The following is a 21,388-nucleotide window of genomic DNA, read 5'->3' on the forward strand; positions in this document are numbered from 1 at the left end:
ATTAAATGTGTCGTATATCATACTCGCCTTGTCCATAAACTAATTTGTAAATGATATACCTCCCTACTTTCCTTATTTTAGTCTGAAGCTAAATTTAATGTATAATTGGTAAATTAAAAGAAAATGGACGAAAATGATGGAAGTAGTGTTATTGAATTTTGTGATCCACATTATTAGTTATTTAAAACTTTTCTTATTTAGAATTGATCTAAGTTTACGGAACCGTAAATTTTAGTCCGTCCCTGAAAAGTATGAACTTTCTAATTTTGGAAACTCATTTCTCTCTAACGAGGTGAGACTCATTCTCCACTAACAATACTTTAAAAACTTTTTCTTTCTATCTCTCTTACTTTTACAATTATGCTTTAAAATCCGTGCCGAATCAAATATTCCTACTTTTCAGGGACTAAGGGAGTAGTATTTTCTGATTAGTATTTTTAATATTTTAAAAATAATAATCCTGGTCTTTTTAAAATTAAATTTTAAAGAATTATAGAAAGTCATTTATTCAACCAATAAGGCCGAGCCAAAAACGGACCGATTTAAAAAATAAACTATCAACCCAAATTAATTTATCTTCAACCGTATTAGTATTTTTGGTAACATTTTTAATATTTTCTAAATAATAATTTTGGATTTTCTTATAAAATTAAATTCAAAAGCATCATAGAACTTAATTATTCAACCAATATAAAACAAATTAAATTGCTCATTCACAATGTATCTAAGTCCAAATGCCAAAAAATATCCCATTCTTATAAGGGGTAACTGCTTTTAAAGTCACCAACTTTTCATGAATTCCGGTTTTTCCCATGAACTTTAAAAAGTTCGTGTAATATCACGAACTTTATTGTCGGTTGTCATTTTCCCATGCCAAGTTTTCCAGTATGATTCAAACTGTTCGTTTCCTATTAAGACAATATCCAAATTCTTTTATCTTACTATCGTTATCTTCGTTTTTGAAATAGCTTCGCGTGAGTACCTTGTACGCCTCAATCGGAACTCGTATGAAGAAGTTATGACCATTTGATGAAGGCTGCGACCTTTGTGCGACCTTGTACTATCATAATGGCCATAACTTCTTCATCCGAGTTCCGATTGAGGCGTACAAGGTACCCATGCGAAGCTATTTCAAAGACAAAGATAACGATAGTAAGATAAAAGAATTTGGACATTGTCTTAATAGGAAACGAACTGTTTGAATTAGACCGGAAAACCTTATATTGGAAAATGACAACCGACAATAAAGTTCGTGACATTACACGAACATTTTAAAGTTCGTGGGAAAAACCGAAATTCATAGAAAGTTGGTGACTTTAAAAGCAGTTACCCCTTCTTATAAATGGTTATATACTTTTAAGAGTGAATTGCAAATTTGGTCTATGATAAATAGATGATGTATATTTGGGTTACCATATAAAAACAAATTACATATTTGCAATCTTTGGACAAAAGTTTTAATTCACTTTTTAGAACCATTTCTTTTTCATTTTATTCTTTCAATTTAAAGGTAAATTATGATTACTATCTAATTTCATTTCTATAGGTTTTTATTAAAATGACAACACCTCTTGAAGTGCCACCGTGACATCATATATGCAGCAATATTATAAACGCTACACATCAATCTATAAATTGCTGTATAGCGTGTTGGATATTGTTGGCCGAGAAAAATTGTTGTATAGTGTATAAAATATTGTTGGCCGTCTTTTTTAGTTTTTTTACTTTTTTTTTGTCACGTGACAGCTTATTATTCGTCCAGGTGTACAAATAATTGACTAGAAATGGTGATATGGTATTATTTTAAGGGCCCCGTTTGATAAGATAGTGATAAGGATTGTTTCATGCATTAGTTTAGGGTTAAAATTCTGTGCATTTGGGGCGCTAATGTGCGTTTATGAGTTCAGGTGCGTAGTAAATCTGCTAGACCTAGGAAGTTGCTGTTACTTGACCTGACAGATACAAAAGAGATGAAATTGAAGAAAAAATCAGAAGTCGTCGTTTGGACCTGGGAGAATCAAAAGTTGGCGACAGGAGCAGAATAAAGCGAGAACAGATTATTTTAAAGAGTCTTACTCAAGGGTAAGAGCGTCAAATCACCAGAGAGATACCCTAGGGATCAGAGCCTCACATATATAAGGAGCTCAACCTTGAAGAACAAGACAACCACTTCTACACTTTCTTAGCTCTAGCTTTCGTTCCATGCTTTAGTTCCACACTTCAAATTTCTCATTTCGTCTGCTGCGCACTTGGACATGGAGGATTCTGGCCACCGTGGTTCTCATCGTTGTTATTTTCTGCTGTGTAACACCGCCTGTGAAGGCGAAGAAACAATCTTTACTTGCTTTCGTTTAGAACTTGTTGGTTTTAAGTTTCATAACTCTAGTTCTTGCTTTGATCTACTGGATTCAGACCTATTTCTAGTTATTATGGAAGTTTATGTTGGCTTTTGTTGGATCTCGCTGAGTTGATCATATTTCTTGCTTTTACTTTTGTTCTTTGTTTATTGTTGGATGTTTGGAGCTGAGATCTGTTGGTTTGGTGTTGGAGGTTGGGGATGTGCATATGGAGATGTCTGGAATTGTTGAAACGTGGTGTATTTGAGTTGGAGTTGCGCGTATTTGGAGTTTGCTGTTTACGTTGTGCATGATTATGGCTGTTTACTTTCTGTTTCTGCATCCTTTAGGTCCAGTAGCATAGATCTGTTAGTTTAGGCTTTAATTTCTTGTTTTAAGTTTAGATTTGAAGCTTGCTCTGTTTTCATGGCGTTTAATACTCTGTTTTATCTGCTATTCTCGTTTGATTCCCGAAGAAGATGAAGTTGTTGGTAGTTAGACCCAGATCTGCTTTATGTCAGCACTTTTCAGCATGTACTTTACTTTTCTGCATTGTCGCCTAGACCCTGTCAGTACGATCTGCTTTGTCTTTTTACTTTTCTGCATGCTTTTCCAGACCCTGGTAGTTTAAGGAAATTTGTCTTTACTTTTCGCTTTATGCTTGTCTGTCCAAATTAGGAAAGTCTGTCTAGTTAAGTTTACTCCAGTTGTTTTAGAACTTTAATATATCTCAGTTTCTCTAAGTCATGTATGTTCCGTACGTTCCCAGTTCTTAGACCCGGTAGGTAGAGTAAAGTTTTTCTTATTTCTCAGACCCAGTAGTTTTAAGTTCTCGACCCACAAAATTGCTTGGCAGCAGCCAACCCCGTTTTCCAAAACATCCTCAAATGCAGTTTCGTAACACCTTCGTCCTTGTGGGATCGATCCTTTACTTCCCTGTGCTAAGTTGTAGTATAGTGGGTTGAGGTTTTTGAAGGAATATAGTGCACCCAACGACCCCTTTCTAATAGTTTCATGATCTTCTAGCCTCTGAAGTCTAGTCGAATCCTCTGGACCTGTTAGATCGAGTGACATATATCACACTGCACCTGCACTGCACGTCTACTCTAGTCCTGTCAAAATGGCGCCGTTGCCGGGGATGCATGGTGTTATTTGTGTGTTTGCGAATGTTTTGGTGTAAATAGTTTATTTTACTATGTTTTCTTTTGTTTCTTTTTACAGTTTATGAACAGGAGCTACCGGTTCGGACACTGGAACAACTCACCTGGTTGGAGAAGCGCCCAGACTAGTTGGCGGGTCAAGGAAGCGATATTCCCAGTTACCACCAGATCGGGGCTTACAACAGGGGATCCAGTCCACCTGAGTTCGGAGAGCGACAAGGAGTCAACTTCGTCAGTTAAGAAGGAACCAAAGTCAACCTCAGAAACAGAGGAGGAAAGCGTTGAAAGCATGGCCAACGCAGGCTACGACGACCCAGAGATCGGCTGGCTCACTGCCCATTTAGATGGCGAGCTTGCCCAGGCTATCGTCTCTAACCAGCGCCAGAGGGCGATCGACATCAAAACTAATGTGCTGGGTATTCTACCCAATTTCTCGGGTCGGAGGAATGAATGTCCATACGAATTCCTCAATGAGTTCAGTAAGCTTTGCAGTATTCAAAAAGGGCCCAACGATGCAACAGAGGAGGATTACCGACTACGCGCAATCCCGTTTGCGCTGAAGGGAGAGGCTAACACTTGGTTGTTAAGGTTGCCACCCGACTCGATCCATACATGAAAGGATTTCAAGTTGGAATTCCTGGATTACTTTTTCCCTTCTAACAAAACGAATGCCCTTAAGAAGGAGATCCAGGAATGCAAGCAAGAATATGATGAATCGTGTTGAGTCAATACTGGTCTAGATTTAAGGGGTTGCTCGATGCTTGCCCAAACCACAGGATGATGGAAGCCGAAACCTACTATCTATTCTATGAAGGGGCAAAACCTGAGTCCAAAGACCTGATGAATACTGCTAGTGGAGGAAATTTCACCAAGAGGAAGGTGAGCGAGGCCCGAGAGGTAATGGGAAGATTAATTGATGCAAAAAAGGCATACGATTCACCTCGTACCATTCTAAGGAGAGGAAGTGCAGATGCAGTACCAGTGCAAAGTGAAGAAAGAGTGGATGTCCGAGTGGATGCAAGGATGGATGTTAGAATGGAGCAGCTGGAGAAGACTATTCTAACTGCCCTGGGGAAGAACGATTCACTGGGTCCAACAGGAAAAGATAAACAAGCACTGGGTCCAGAGGATGGTTACAATTATTGCGGATCTCAAGAAGGGATGGATTGTCCAGCCCATATAAATGTTGTAGGAAATTGGAACCAAAATAATCAGGGCAGTAATTGGAACCAGTGGAAAATTAAAGACGCTCCATGGAGGGACAATCCATGCTTCAGGTGGTCGGATGGGAATCAAAACCTTCCACTCCAGATTACTAACTCAGAAGGAAACCAAGGGAACCAATCCAACTGGCCCGGAAGGAATCAAGAGGGACAGGGAAACTGGAATCAAGGAGGTCAAGGAAATCAACCCAGCTGGATCAATAGGAATCAAAATAACCAGGGAAGCTCATATTTACCCCCACACCAGAGGAACAACAACTATAAGGGATCAGGGAATCAGTACAACAATAACCAAGGAGGTCAAGGAAACTTTCGCCCGCATCAAGGGGGTGGACCAAATCATGGTCAAGGGCCAAGTGGCAGTCAACCGAACTCCAGGACCCAGAGGAATCTGGATGATATGGTCCATGACCTAGTGAGTTCTCAACAACACATGCAGAACAACTTACTGGCAAATAATGACGTGGTCCACAAACTCCAGGATGCTCAGCAGGAACACAAAGCCGCGATGGATCTGATGTCGAAGCAATTATCTCAGATCGCGACGTCCCTGAGCGACATGCGAGGGAATGAAGGGAGGATTCCAGCCTCAGTAAAGGCACCAGAAAGGGCAAATATCAGCCAGGTTACCCTGAGATCCGGGAAAGCATATGAAGGGCCCAAGCTGAAGGTAAATGATGAAATGCTAGTGCCGATGAGCGAGGATGTTATCCACCCGGTCCAGCAAAAAGATGAAGTTAGAGCAGAGGATGATATTCAAGCCGGTGATTTGGGAGGATCGTTACCTCAGATGGCTGACCCATTTTTCTTAGACACGGAGCCTGAGGTAGAAACTGAAAAAGAGAAAGGAGAGGCGGAAGAGCCTTCTAAAGAAGATCCGACCAACGCAACAAAGAGGATTAAAACTTTTCCCTATCGAGGGGATGCCAAGAAGAAAAAGGATAACCCCGTGGATTTCATGGAAATCTTTGGAAAGCTGGAGATCAATCTCCCGTTCCTGGAGGCTATGAAGCTGCCCCCGTTCAACAAATTCATTAAGGAGTTCATTGCGGGCAAGGCAAAATCCGATGGAAAGATCGTGATCGGGGAGAATGTGTCTGCAGTAATTCAAAAGAGGATAATGTCGTCGAAGCAAACTGACCCAAGTATGTTTACCTTACCTATCACTATAGGAGGTGTCAAAGTTGAGCATGCTATGTGAGATCTAGGTGCGTCTATTAATGTGTTACCGCTTTCCATATATAAAAAACTGGTAGGAGCAAGAATGACTGAAACGAAAGTGGTGATCCAGTTAGCTGATAGATCATGCATTAGCCCTGAGGGAGCGTTAGAAAACGTGATAGTTAAAGTTCATGATTTTCTATACCCTGCTGATTTCCATGTGATAAAGATGAGTGAAAATGAAACTGCTGAGTCTAGTGGCGTTCTTTTAGGAAGACCATTTTTGAGGACCGCAAAGACTATAATTGATGCTTTTGATGGCACCATCTGTTTGGATTACAATGGGGAGAAATTCACTTTTAGCGTTGATGAAGCTATGAGGAAACCACTTGACGTGGAAAACCTCCATTTTGTTGATGTGATTAACCCCCTGGTCCAGGAGTTTCTTGAGACCGAACTATTGCAGGAACAGGCTGATGCCTCGGAGATGACTGAATCTATGAGGAAAGAAGTTACAGGATGGTGTGAAGCGGTTATTAAGCAAGGGCTATCTGATGAAGAAATCACAAAGGCAATAATGGATTTCTGTGGCAAGGGAGGATCCCCTGGGTCCAAGGGATCAGTACAACTGGCCAGTATGGAAAAGTTGCCAGAGTTGGACGAGCTGGTCAAGAAAGGTATGGAGAAAAATCCGTTGCCCCCTGAAGTACCCCCTCCAAAGAAAGAGTTGAAGAACCTTCCTCCGGGTCTTAAGTATGCCTACCTAGGCGAAGGCAAATCTCTGCCCGTCATAATCAACAGACTTCTGACCCAGGAGCAGGAAGTCAAGCTATTGGAAGTGCTGGGGAGGAATCAGAAAGCAATAGGGTGGACTCTATCTGACCTAGTGGGGATCAGCCCCGATCTATGTATGCACCACATCCGTTTGGAAGAAGGAGCCAAGACACACCGGGATCTCCAGAGGAAACTTAACCCCAACATGAGAGAGGAAGTCTTAAAGGAAGTATTGAAGCTGTTGGCCCTGGGAATCATATACTCCATTCCCGATAGTGAGTGGGTGAGTCCTGTCCACATGGTGCCGAAGAAATCAGGAATACAAGTAGTCAAGAATGACCGCAACGAGCTTGTGCCCACAAGGTTAGTCACGGGGTGGAGAATGTGCATAGACTACATGAAACTCAATGCGGGCACACGCAAGGATCATTTCCCGCTACCCTTCATCGACCAAATGCTGGAAAGGTTGGCGGGAAAGCAATACTTCTGCTTTCTAGATGGCTACAGTTGATACTTCCAAATCTATGTCAATCCGGAGGACCAGGAGAAAACCACATTTACCTGCCCCTTTGGAACATACGCCTACCGGAGAATGCCTTTTGGTTTGTGCAACGCACCTGGGACATTTCAGCGATGCATGATGAGCATTTTCTCGGATCTACTGGAGGACTGCATAGAAATTTTTATGGATGATTTCACCGTATATGGAGATTCTTTCGAGACTTGCCTGGGGCACCTGGATGTTGTTTTGGAGAGATGCAGGAAGAAAAACCTGGTGCTGAATTACGAGAAATGCCACTTTATGGTCAAAGAAGGGATAGTGCTGGGACATGTTGTATCTGAGAGGGGCATCGAGGTAGATCAAGCAAAGGTGGAGGTAATCTCTAAGCTTCCGCACCCAACGAATCAGAAGGAAATTCGAGGATTCTTGGGGCATGCAGGGTTCTACCGAAGGTTCATTAAGGACTTCGCAAAAATCACCCAACCCCTGACTAGAATTCTCCAGAATGATGTGGATTTTGAGTTTGATGATAAGTGTAAAAAATCCTTCCAGCTACTCAAAGATCGTCTGGTCACAGCTCCGATAATCCGCTCGCCCAACTGGGATTACCCCTTCGAGGTAATGTGCGACGCAAGTGACTTTGCAATAGGAGCAGTGTTGGGCCAGAGGATCGAAGGAAAAAGTTATGTCATATTTTATGCCTCGAAGACGCTCAACCAGGCCCAAAAGAACTATGACACCACCGAGAAGGAGATGCTGGTTGTGGTGTACTCATTTGAAAAATTCTGACCATATCTACTGGGGTCGAGGGAAATAGTGTTCACTGACCATGCAGCCATTAAATATCTCCTAGCCAAGAAGGAATCTAAGCCAAGGCTAATCCGATGGGTATTGCTGTTGCAAGAGTTCGACTGGGAAGTCAGAGATAAGAGAGGGACCGAGAATAGAGTGGCTGACCATTTAAGCAGGATTACCCAAGGTGAAGATGAGGAAGCCGTACCAGATGCTCTTCCCGAAGAGCACTTGTATTACTTAGGGGGATCCGCTAGACCAATCAGATGGGTAGCAGTGTTAGCATTAACTGGGCCCGAGGAGTCAGAGAAACGGAAAGGCAAACCGAATGACGAGCCTTGGTTCGCGGACCTGGCGAATTATTTAGTTACTGGAGAACTACATGCCGCACAAGAAATCACTAGGGCCCAGAGGATGAAAATTAAAAGTGATTCCAAGTACTACTTTTGGGATGACCCATACCTCTGGAAGATGGGTTCAGATCAAGTGATAAGGAGGTGTATTCCAGAGTGGGAGCAAAGAGACGTGCTAAACCATTGCCATGCACTAGCGTGTGGTGGCCATTTCGGCCCAAGGAAAACTGCAAGGAAAGTTCTGGATAGCGGTTTCTACTGGCCTTCGCTAAATAGGGATGCTTATGAGTTCTGCCAGAATTGCAATAGGTGCCAACTGACCGGAGGGATTTCTATGAGAGATGAGATGCCACAGACTCCTATAATAGTCTGCGAGATCTTTGATGTTTGGGGCATGAACTTCATGGGCCCATTTCCATCTTCATATGGAAATACGTATATATTGGTTGCTATGGATTACGTGTCTAAATGGATAGAGGCCAAGGCTACAAGTTCAAGCGACGCGAAGGAAGTTTCAAAGTTCCTAAAGGCCAATATATTCAACCGATATGGCGTGCCCCGAGCGATCATCTCAGACCAAGGGACTCCCTTCTGTAATAGGACGATTGAAGCACTGATGAGAAAATATGGAGTCTACCATCGGTTATTTACTCCGTATCATTCCCAGTCAAATGGGCTGGCTGAAATCTCAAATCGAGAGATCAAGGGCATCCTAGAGAAGACAGTGAATACCTCAAGGAAGGACTAGAGCAAGCGTCTGGGTGATGCCCTCTGGGCCTATAGAACCGCTTACAAAACACCAATAGGAATGTCACCCTACAGATTGGTATTTGGAAAAATGTGTCACCTGCCCGTGGAGATAGAGCACAAAGCGTATTGGGCAGTCAAGGAAATGAATATGAAGGCTCATGCCTGTGAGGAAGAGAGGAAGATGCAACTGCAGGAGCTAGAGGAATTGAGGCTGGAGTCGTATGATTCGGCCATGTGGTATAAGGAGAGGACCAAACTCTGGCACGACAAAAACCTTCCGGTCAAGGAGCTGCAGGTCGAGCAGAAAGTACTCCTGTTTCAGTCAAAGCTCAAGCTCATGCCTGGAAAGCTGAAGTCCAAGTGGATAGGGCCTTACACAATCGTTGGCATTCGAGCGCATGGAGCAGTGGAAATTCATGGAGTCAATGCTAACTCTGTTCCTTTCCTTGTTAATGGTCATAGGGTGAAAGTGTTTAGGGATAGCTCGGAGTTGTGTGAAGTGGAAGAAATTCCACTCCACACACCTTCCACTATTGCCTAGTAAGCCATGTTTAAATATTCTTCGGGAACTAATGGGTCAGGTAGATAGGGTAAAATTTTCGATCAGCTGACTGGACCAGTTAATTCCCAAGAATATTTAAACATTTAGGTGTAAATAACATGAGTAAGTTTTTTTTTTATAAAAATACAAATATATATATATATATATATACTTCTAAAATCCAAAAAGATTTTTGAAAATTCTGATCGTCTGTGGAAATGCACAAGTGTGAAAGGCTCATCTCTTTGACCCAGACGTTCAACAAATTTCGTTCTTTTTACTAAGTGTTTAAGATTACCCGGCCAGAGGGAAGTGAGAAAAATCAGGGGGGAGTTTGAATTTTGAAATTCAAAAAGCTGGCGAGGCGTACGGTTGCTTGCGTCAGGGACGCGACCGTTCGCCTGCAGCCAATCATGATATTCCTTTTCTATTTTTTATTTTATTTTCTTTTCTTTTCCTTTTATTTCTTTTATTTTCCTTTTATTTTCTTTTTCCTAAAATAACTTCCCTTAAAAAACTAATTAACTTCCCTCACCTAAAATTATTCTCTCACAACTCCTAATTCACAAACTTGTTTTTCTCTCTCTGCAGATCCGAGAACCATCAAAACCACCGCCGTAGACAAAGATGCAGGGAAATCCGTCGACGCGCACAGCCTGCGGGAAAAACCCACCGAAACAAAGGACCAAAAAGGCGGCAACGGAGGCGACGAGTTCGACCCTCGTGGCCGAAAAACCACAATCACCGCCACCAGAAAAAGATCCGGCACCCATACGACCTGAAGTTCCACTACAGCCTATACCAACCGAAGTGCAACCACAACCGGACATCAGCCAAGACAACACCGCCGAGGCGAAATCCGACGAAGTAGAACCGGACCCCGAGGAAATCATACAAGAATTCATGAGGAAGTACGGAGAGGGGCCAAAGGCGAGCAAATTCTTTGCCCAGACGTCGGAGGCATGCCGGAAACAAGAAGAGGTAATTCCTGCCCTAACCCCACTTACAATCCCACCAAGGCTCCAAACTTTAATCGAAACACCCACTGCACAAGCCTTACCCACACACCCAGTAAACCCCCAAATTTTACTCGAAACCCTAACCCAAGAGACGAACCCCCCACACACTATTCCTCAAACAGAAACTGAGCCCCATGCCGAACCCTCTGTAAATGAAGAAGAAACTAGAGAGGAGGAGGGTGATAGGATGGATACAGAGGAATCAGAAAGAGAGGAGGGAGGGGATAGTCTAGTTGAGCAAGAAGAAACTGGGGATGTGGAGGAGACAGGGGACCGGGGTGTAGAGGAAACTGTGGATGAAGGGAAAGGTAGTGAGGGTAGAGAGGGTGAAGAAGGTGAGGAAATTGTTGATGAGAAGGCTGAAAAGAATGGTGGGGATGTTGATGAGGAAGTTGCTGAGAAGGAGACAGAGGAAGGAGAAGAAGTTTATGAGGAGGATGTTGAGAAGGAAGAGGAAAGAGACGGCAGTGGACAAGATGCCGAGAAAGAGTGTGAAGAGATAGAGACTGACATCGTCGTGGTAGACGATATAACTACTGATGACCAAGGGACCCCAACGGATGAGAGGTTGACGAGGAGGCAATCCCGTCGTAACAGGAAGCAAGAGGATGAGGCAGAGGCAGGCAGGGCCAAGCGCCTGAAGCTGGAGGACATAGAGGAAACATGGGATGATATCCCCCTGGTCCAAGAAACTGTGGCAGCCGAGAAGGAAATCTCTCCGGAGGCTATGGAGACGAGATATGAGGCGGAAAGGAAAAGGAAGGGGAAGCATACTGCTAAGCCCCAACATAAGAAATCTCGCCCCGCGAGCACCACTGTGGTGATTAGCGAGCCGGAGGCGATCCGTGTGCCGTTTGCCCATCCAACTGAAGAAGAGGAGGCTGAGATACCAGCCGTGGAGGAGAGCCCTTTCGAAACAATGGAGGTCCTTGTGACCAAGAGGTTGTTGGAAGCGATGGTCCAGTTTGAGGACCCAAAGTTGCAGAAGGCATGTGATGGCCGCGCCACGAATGGGAAGTCGGCGAAATCCGGAAAAAAGTTGTGCCTCTCGGACCTGAGGGATCTGGGAGTAGAGAAGAAGTTCATCTCCTACTTCAAAAGCATCGGATTTGAGTGGCTTCTCAACCACAGTAACGCGGAGGTACCGATGGCTCTGGCGAAGGAGTTCTTCACATCCTTTAAACTCAAGCAATCTACAGATCTCGATGCAGACACAATCTCTTTCAGGCTGTTCAATGAGGAGATGGAGATGAGTATAAGGGAGTGGTCGTTGAGAATGAGGCTACTCACACCCGAGGAGGAGGAGGAAGGAACGTGGAACGAGAGAGAGATCGGCACACCCAAGTATACAACAGGTTTCGATGCTGAGGAGGCCTGGAGGATGGTTGCCCACAAGAAGGTGGCCAAATTCAAGACAAGCACATCGAAGGGGGTACACATCACTGACCCTGTACTCCGATTGGCACAAGTATATATCGGGTACAATCTCTTGGGTCAAGTGGGTGCAACTCTCACTACTCCAGAGCTGTATTTCATGTGGTGTATGCTGAACAACGTGAAGGTCCACCTCGGGTACTGGACTGCCTATGCATGCCAGAAGTCAGAACTCACTCCGACTGCCATCTCTACACGTGCAATTTGCTGGGAGCATACCTCCAGAGGAATGTGTCAATGAAGATAGCTGACTCGGCCGCTAACCTGCCAATGTGTAGCAACCCAGGATACTTCGTTCTCCCGTTCTTCTTCAACAAGGGACTGACGATAATGAAGGATGGCGTGCTGAGATTTTACGAAGTAGGGAAAGCTGATGGAGTGAAGATAAAGACCGAGAAGGCAGAAGAAGAAGGTGATGATAGAATGGCAAACACAAGGTGGCAAACAAGGATGGAGGAAACAATGTTGAAGCTGGGAGCAAATATGGTGCAACAACAGGAGATTTTGCTAAAGCTGCACCAGGAGGCGGTAACTCAGAGGGAGATGATGGATGCGCAAGCTGACAAGATGGCCCAGGCTGTGGAAACGATGATGAGAATGGTCACCGTGGTTGACCAGAAGATCCTCCGGGCCCAGCAGCAGCGCATGCCTCCGAAGTTGCCCACAGAATCTAGGCAACTGACACCGGGAGTCACCCCAGAGAAGCCAGCCTCCAGCGTCCAGGGAATGCCAGCAGAAAGGAAGAGGAAAGACAGTGAGACCACCACCAGTGTACCAGTGAAGAAGGATACCCCTAGGCCAGGGGAACAGAAGGCCAAGAAAGAAGATGAACCCAAGCCAAGCCAGAAGAAAGTGAAGACGGTCCCCAAGAAGTCTGGTCCCACGGGGGACCAGAGCCAGAATTGATCCCCCCCCCTAACCAAGTAATTTTAAATTTCAGTTTTTTATGTTTTAGTTATTTTTACAAAGCATGCCAGTTTATATGTGTCTGTGAATATTTTTGTTATCTTTAGGTATATATGTGTTAGCTCCCACTTAGCCCGATGCTCGGTCTAAGTGTGAGAAGTTTATTTTTATAGCATGCTTTGGTGTCTGTTTAATTGTGTATCTTCTCCCACTTAGTCCGATTCTCGGTCTAAGTGTGAGAAGTTTGTTTTTATATAATATGTGTTTTGTGAGTCTGTTAAGTGTCGCACTAACTTAGCCCTGTTTTCCACTTCACCGAAAATGCTTGGGGACAAGCATGGTGAAGTGGGAGGGGGGAGGGAGTTAGTGCAAGTTAGTGTCAAGTATGTGTGTCTGTTTACTAGGTCTAGGAGTTAGTAGTAGTCGTTTAGTAGGAAATTCTGTGTTCTGTGTTTATGCATAACTGGTAAATAGAAAGCAAAAGCCCCTTAGTGAGAGTAATTGAAGAGAGAATGCATGTCAACTTTGATGCCCTTTTCCTTAATAAATCAAAATCGATTTGGATGAAATAAGAATGATAGAATATGCTTCGACTGATCTAGTTGTGAAGCCCTCCATAAAAGTGAGTTATAAGCCTTAAACACTTCATACTAACACAAAATGAGAGGGTTGCCACTTGATGCTTAGGGAGAGAACTTAGAAGGAGAAAAATTTTAGTGATAAAAGTAACCTCTCGGGCCTAGGGAAAGGGTACTGGAGGTATAAGCTGGACGAAGTCCAGGGTCTAAATAGAAAAAAAAAATTGGAGTTATAAGATGGACAAAGTCCAGGGAGGAATAAGCTGGACGAAGTCCAGAGAGGAAAAGAGAAAAAAAATTATAATAAGAGCAAAGACAGGGGAACTCTCTGACCCGAGGCACCAGTGGTATAGCAATATAAGAGCGAACGATCCTAACATCCCTGGTGAGGAATGAGTGATCGAGTGAATCCAACAGTTAGTGAAGTTAGAGGCTATCTTGACAAACTGACAAGCCGATTAGATAAAAGAAGGAAAGGGGAAGATTCGGAGACTGTAGGTTCTTGGATTGACCTTAATCTTGTGGGGATGGCTGCTAGAAAATAAACCAGTTTATGCATTTATGTGTCGATGTGTTTTATTATGTGTCTTTATCTGTTTTCTAAGTATAAGTCCTTTAGCGTGTAGGTCTAGTAGTTTGAGTCTTTTTCTTTTTAGAAGAGTCGGTTAAGGGGAAACCATGCATTGAAACTTTCCTTATTCCTTGTTCTTGTCTTTATACTTGAGGACAAGTATGGTTTAAGTGTGAGCAGTTTGATAAGGCTCGTTTCATGCATTGGTTTAGGGTTAAAATTCTGTGCATTTGGGGCGCTAATGTGCGTTTATGAGTTCAGGTGCGTAGTAAATCTGCTGGACCTAGGAAGTTGCTGTTACCTGACCTGGCAGATGCAAAAGAGATGAAATTGAAGCAAAAATCAGAAGTCGTCGTTCGGACCTGGGAGAATCAAAAGTTGGCGACAGGAGCAGAATGGAGCGAGAGCAGATTATTTTAAAGAGTCTTACTCAAGGGCAAGAGCGTCAAATCACCAGAGAGATACCCTAGGGATCAGAGCCTCACATATATAAGGAGCTCAACCTTGAAGAACAAGACAGCCACTTCTACACTTTCTTAGCTCTAGCTTTCGTTCCATGCTTTAGTTCCACACTTCAAATTTCTCATTTCGTCTGCTGCGCACTTGGACATGGAGGATTCTGGCCACCGTGGTTCTCATCGTTGTTATTTTCTGCTGTGTAACACCGCCTTGTGAAGGCGAAGAAACAATCTTTACTTGCTTTCGTTTAGAACTTGTTGGTTTTAAGTTTCATAACTCTAGTTCTTGCTTTGATCTACTGGATTCAGACCTATTTCTAGTTATTATTTGAAGTTTATGTTGGCTTTTGTTGGATCTCGCTGAGTTGATCTTATTTCTTGCTTTTACTTTTGTTCTTTGTTTATTGTTGGATGTTTGGAGCTGAGATCTGTTGGTTTGGTGTTGGAGGTTGGGGATGTGCATATGGAGATGTCTGAAATTGTTGAAACGTGGTGTATTTGAGTTGGAGTTGCGCGTATTTGGAGTTTGCTGTTTACGTTGTGCATGATTATGGCTGTTTACTTTCTGTTTCTGCATCCTTTAGGTCCAGTAGCATAGATCTGTTAGTTTAGGCTTTAATTTCTTGTTTTAAGTTTAGATTTGAAGCTTGCTCTGTTTTCATGGCGTTTAATACTCTGTTTTATCTGCTATTCTCGTTTGATTCCCGAAGAAGATGAAGTTGTTGGTAGTTAGACCCAGATCTGCTTTATGTCAGCACTTTTCAGCATGTACTTTACTTTTCTGCATTGTCCCCTAGACCCTGTCAGTACGATCTGCTTTGTCTTTTTACTTTTCTGCATGCTTTTCCAGACCCTGGTAGTTTAAGGAAATTTGTCTTTACTTTTCGCTTTATGCTTGTCTGTCCAATTTAGGAAAGTCTGTCTAGTTAAGTTTACTCCAGTTGTTTTAGAACTTTAATATATCTCAGTTTCTCTAAGTCATGTATGTTCCGTACGTTCCCAGTTCTTAGACCCGGTAGGTAGAGTAAAGTTTTTCTTATTTCTCAGACCCAGTAGTTTTAAGTTCTCGACCCACAAAATTGCTTGGCAGCAGCCAACCCCGTTTCCCAAAACATCCTCAAATGCAGTTTCGTAACACCTTCGTCCTCGTGGGATCGATCCTTTACTTCCCTGTGCTAAGTTGTAGTATAGTGGGTTGAGGTTTTTGAAGGAATATAGTGCACCCAACGACCCCTTTCTAATAGTTTCATGATCTTCTAGTCTCTGAAGTCTAGTCGAATCCTCTGGACCTGTTAGATCGAGTGACATATATCACACTGCACCTGCACTGCACGTCTACTCTAGTCCTGTCAGATAGTAATAGATATAGATATTTATATGACTATTTCTAAGTGTTTGATATCATAGTTAACCTATTATGTCAGCCCGTGGTTTTCTCTATGGCCCATCCGAGCGCGCAAATTTTTCCTTAAAATACAAAGATATGCATCTCACAAATTTGGTCGGATAGCATTTCTACCTCATTTATTATGATTTATTAATACAAAATCTAGATAATTTCTTGTCTACCAAACAACAGCGAAAAAACCTTCATCCGAGTTTATCTTGACACGAAGCCCGTATTTCTTATTTTATTTAACAAATCTTATTATATCTCATCTTTCTTATCAAACGAGCCCTAAGAGGTGATGACACCCTAACAATCCCCCGTCTCTATATTCTCTTATTAATCTTACTTATCTCTCTTAGTCATTAAACCTAATTTATGCTAAAAAAAAGTCAACTCATGCTTATGCATTAAAACAATGTTTTATGTCTAACTTGATACTTCAAATATTAATTTTAGTTTTTCAATTTATTACTAATGTTATAAAACTAAATGCGTGAAATTAATTAAAAACTTACTAATTTATTTTTATAATTTACATATAAATATATTTTACTTTTAATTAAACAAAAGAAATCCATGCCAAACCTCATATTAAATTTCCACTCCTCATTTGTTTTGAGTCTAATATTCATTTCTAATAATTGAAATACACACTATCTCATTACATATTGAACTTTACTTCTGGAAGAGATTGAATTATTTCATAGTACATAAAAAATTCAAAATTACTCTATTTTTACTTTTCACATAAATAAAAATATACACTTTTGTTTATTTATTATATTAATGGTAGTATTATTTTTAAAAATAGGGAATAATAGTAAAAAAGTTATTCAGAGTGTGAATGGATAATCGTGATTGGTCACTACGCGGACTAATCTTGATGGAATAGGATCTGATTATCCCTCCAACTTACATGTTTGACAAGAAACCTATTTTCAAAACAAAATTCTTAAAAGAAAAAAGGAAATTTTAGCTCGCTGATTTTTCCTCGTTTCCGCCATGAAACGATGAATTTGATTTAAGTGTTGAGTTTCTATAACATCTCTTTATTTATTTTTTTGCATTCGATGGATACAGCGGGAAGAACTCAGAAGCCATCATTCGGTCAAACGGAAATCAATTGGGACAAGTAGGTTTCGTCAATCTGCTTTTCATTATTCACGTTATTAATGTTGTTTAGTGGACTATTTGAGGGTGAATTTGAGTTCAAATCGGTTATTTTCACCCTAATCGTATTAAATGAAGATATGGTAGGACCTGGCTATCTTCTCAGTGCTGTGTTGATTAGTTGCTGCATTTGAAATTTCGGAAAATGTTTTTGTTGTTTCACTGATATGCTTAAACGGGGGCGAATTTTTTTTTTTTGGGATTTTCCAATTAGGTCTCATTGCTTAATTCTCTCTTTTTTTTTTCATCCTTTTTTCGATGTGACTGGATGTGTGTGGTGGAGGGGGGTGTTACTGATCCATTTGTAATTGGTATCATCCTTAGGGTTTCCATAAACTGGATTGTAGAATGTTGCTTTGCCTGTCAATTCAAACAAAAGATTATTGGCAGAGTATAGGAAGTTCTGTGAAACGTGAGAATAAGTCATACAACAAAATGAGGAGAAAGTTTACTTTCATACAATGATTGTTGTACAAATGATTCTTTGACAGTCCTCTGAGCACCTGAACTGATGGTGCTGCTTAGTATCTTTCACTTGAATTTTATAATTGCTTAAAGACTGTTGTCACATGTATCTGCCATTGCTGTGAAGCCTTATGATGCCACAAATTTTATTTTAATGTGTAATTGCCTGATTATTCTACCTGGGCAGTCACAGCTCGGTTGTTTTAGAACAGACATCTATAAATATGAGAAATTCTATGTTTTAGTCGTTTGGGATTCATTGTAGTTTCTTTCCCGTGTAGGCTTGACAAAACTAAATTCTATGTTGTTGGAGCTGGAATTTTTACTGGAATTACAGTGGCACTTTATCCAATATCAGTTGTGAAAACCAGGCTGCAAGTAGCATCACATGATGCTGTAGAAAAAAATGCTATGTCTGTCATAAAAGGCCTTCTTAAAACAGATGGAATTCCTGGTTTATATAAAGGTTTTGGCACTGTCGTGACGGGAGCAATACCTACCAGAATATTATTCCTAACTGCATTAGAAACAACAAAAGTAGCTGCACTGAAGATGATAGAACCTTTCAAACTGTCAGAGCCCACACAAGCAGCATTAGCAAATGGGGTTGCTGGCATGATGGCATCTTTTTGCTCACAGGCTGTATTTGTACCAGTTGATGTGGTATGCTTCACATACTCTTTGGTTTCTGTTGTCCATCGGTTAGGTTTTATATGGAGTTAATTTTTTATATGATGGATAAGAAATTTGACATTATAAGTATATAGAGAAATATGTTGTAAGCACAAAAGGAAGTACTGAACGTGTACTATAGAAATCAGATATTTTATCTTTTAAATTCCCTTTTTGTGCCAATACTAAACCTAGATAAGCATTTATTTGAAAAGGTTAGTCAAAGACTGATGGTGCAAGGATATTCGGGTCATGCAACCTATACTGGGGGCCTAGATGTTGTTCGTAAGGTGGTAAAGTCTGATGGGATTCGTGGTCTTTACAGAGGGTTTGGTCTCTCAGTTCTCACGTATTCTCCATCCAGTGCTGTCTGGTGGGCAACCTACGGTGCAAGTCAACGCGTCATTTGGAGGTATTGCATTAAACATGTGCTCTATATGCTTTATTTTCAACTCATGTCTTGCACCATCCTATCAAAATTATTTTATTTAGCTCCTCCTTGCTAATGTCATGCCACTGAATCCTAGGTAGTTAGTCGTTATCTACAAATTTTAGGCAGTTTTTCTATGCAACTTCCTTTTTTATTCCACATTAAAAAAACTAGCATAATTGAACTAGGAACGTAATATCTGCAGCTGACATGATTGTTGGGATTTGTGAACTGTTCGAAAAAGAAATTGTGCTCAAAGAGTCTATATATATGGGCAGAATATATGGCAATTAGGGAGCAACAAAATAGTTGATAGTAGATTTATCCATCAAGATAAATAACATGATGCTGTTCCAAAGATATTTCTTTCTTGTAAATTTATAATCCATAATGTGGTTATGTTTTACAGTCTGATATAATCTTGAATCAAGTCTGATACAAGTCTATTTCACCATTGGATATAATTATCATCAACTAAAATTCTATGGTGGTCAACAAGTGACTTGTATCACATGCTCTAAGGCTTGTACAATTGCCTGTACAAGTGGTTGTATTGTACTGACATTTATATTTGGTATTGTGATCCAGTACAACAGAAGAACTGAAAGATGTATTATGAAGATGATTCAATGCATTGTTTCTTTCTGGGGCATACTAATTCTCTGGATGAAATATTTATTTCTAAATTTTGGTTGCAATTAATTCTTCATGTATCTAGCAGATTGCTGGATGATGAAAATGCTGCTCCAAGCGAAGGAAAAATTATTTTGGTTCAAGCTGCTGGAGGAATTTCTGCTGGTGCAACTGCATCATTTGTAACAACCCCATTGGACACCATTAAAACCCGCTTACAGGTAATTTCAATCTGGTATTCTATATAACGATGCATTCCTGTATTGGTGGATAGATATTGTGGTGAAATTCGAAACTTTTTCATTTTCTTATTTATGGATATAGTATACATCCTTTACATCTTAGACACTTAGGGGGTGTTTGGTAGCCTAGATAAGGCCATTATATATGAGTTATATGGCTTATTTGGCTGTTTGGTAGATAAAATGAGGTCCATGTTAAGTCATCCAAGCCCATCTCGGCCCGGTCAGGCCCGAAATGATTTAGTTCAAAAGGGTTGATTATTTAACAGCCCAAAATAGTGGAGATAACATATCAATCAGCCATATAAGATACAAAATGATGAAAATAGCCCTGCTCTTCCAATTTGAATTTGACGTTGAAGCTTGAGCAGAATCTCCCCAATTCTAAAAATTAGGGCTACTTTCTCCAACCATTTTCAATATGAATTTGACAAGAAACGCTGATCAATCGTCTCCCAGAAATTAGGGCGAGCAAGCATCTTCAATTCCAGAAATTAGGCGATTTGTGATCTCTTCCTTCCTCAAAATTGTTGTTGGCCAAACCGTGGAGTCCTAAATTCGACGGAAACTACCTTGCTTGATTGAGGGGAAGATATGCGGAGGAATGAGTGGGGAAGAGACGTTGCAACAAGAGAAATGGGTGGGAGAAGAGGCGCCGGATCGGAGAGACGCGCTAGTGCTGGATCGCTGACCCAGAGCCCTAATTTTTTGGGCTTGTGAGAAATGGGAAAGAAATTGAACATGTGTGTTATAGATCTGGAATAATATTAATTTCATAGGATTAGATAAGTCATTTTAGGTTTCTATCTTGAGTTTTATCTGTGTACCAAACAAGATGACTAAATTATTTATCTTGGATTTAATCTCAATTTTTATCTTAGGCCCATATTAATTAGTTATCTTATGTTAATTTAACATGCCTACCAAACACCCCCTTAATGTTTCTTTTAGATGGTTTGAGATTGGTTTGGGAGTTTACTTATTTATGACAGGGTTAAAGGCCAAATACTACCATGAATACCCTGTATAAATCTATTAGGGCACCCATACCATTTCTTTGTTTTACTTTTTGCTTTAATCTGTGTGTTTATGTATAATCCAGGTGACTGGGCATGAAAAAAGACCCACTACAAAGCAAGTTGTTAGAAGTTTGATTGCTGATGATGGATGGATTGGCTTATACAGAGGACTTGGCCCAAGATTTTTTAGCATGTCAGCTTGGGGAACCTCAATGATTCTGGCTTATGAATATTTGAGTAAGTTCCCTTTCTTTTGTCATTTTGGTAATCAATACTATGTCCATTTATTATCAGTTTATCACCATATGAATGCTACGAATTATTATCAGTCTGTCTTGTGTTTGTTTGTTCAACTATAGATGAATTGGCAGTGCTCTGCATTGTTTTGCTTGATGCCTGGTTTCACCTTTGCGCTGGTTTATCTATGTGAAGGATTTTCTGTAGCTCGAACTCATGATTTCAATGTATTTGTAATGTGCAGAGCGCGTGTGTGCAAAGGATGACTAAGCCATGAGTAAAGTTGCACATGGGTTCATTTTTTGCTGTGGCAGAGATTTCTTTTAGAGCAGTCCAGCAGAGAAACATTGCTTGGGGCACATTAAAATTGTTCATTTGGTGGTGAACAAGATATAACTTTAACCTAGAATGTGGCTCTTCTATTGCACCATTCAAAGTCAATCGGCACTAGAATTTGCTATTTGGTCCAAATTATTTGGAATACTCAAGCCCTAATTCTTTTTAGAGTACAATAATTCTTTAGTTGCTGAATCTTGGGGGATTCTTGGAATATAAACCTATTGTTGATCAAA

General features: G+C 41.1%; 1 protein-coding gene across 3 annotated transcripts; it reads left to right on the forward strand.

The window, feature by feature from the left end:
* Nucleotides 1-16,827: 16,827 nt before the first annotated feature.
* On the forward strand, nucleotides 16,828-21,388 carry LOC125194517 (uncharacterized). Of its 3 annotated transcripts, none has more exons than XM_048092780.2 (6): nucleotides 16,832-17,080; nucleotides 17,865-18,246; nucleotides 18,471-18,667; nucleotides 19,404-19,539; nucleotides 20,663-20,816; nucleotides 21,061-21,388. In XM_048092780.2, the coding sequence occupies exons 1-6, from the start codon at nucleotides 17,019-17,021 to the stop codon at nucleotides 21,084-21,086; spliced, it is 957 nt and encodes a 318-aa protein (XP_047948737.1). In that variant the 5' UTR covers nucleotides 16,832-17,018; the 3' UTR covers nucleotides 21,087-21,388. The 3 variants fall into 3 exon arrangements, with proteins under 3 accessions (XP_047948739.1, XP_047948737.1, XP_047948738.1); XM_048092781.2 differs by having other exon boundaries at nucleotides 16,836-17,080; nucleotides 19,407-19,539; XM_048092782.2 differs by lacking the exons at nucleotides 20,663-20,816; nucleotides 21,061-21,388 and adding an exon at nucleotides 20,020-20,429 and having other exon boundaries at nucleotides 16,828-17,080.

Source organism: Salvia hispanica, chromosome 4, assembly GCF_029641045.1.
Source record: "Salvia hispanica isolate PSC_SH4W2 chromosome 4, Shi_PSC_v1, whole genome shotgun sequence".
Lineage (NCBI taxonomy): Eukaryota > Viridiplantae > Streptophyta > Magnoliopsida > Lamiales > Lamiaceae > Salvia > Salvia hispanica.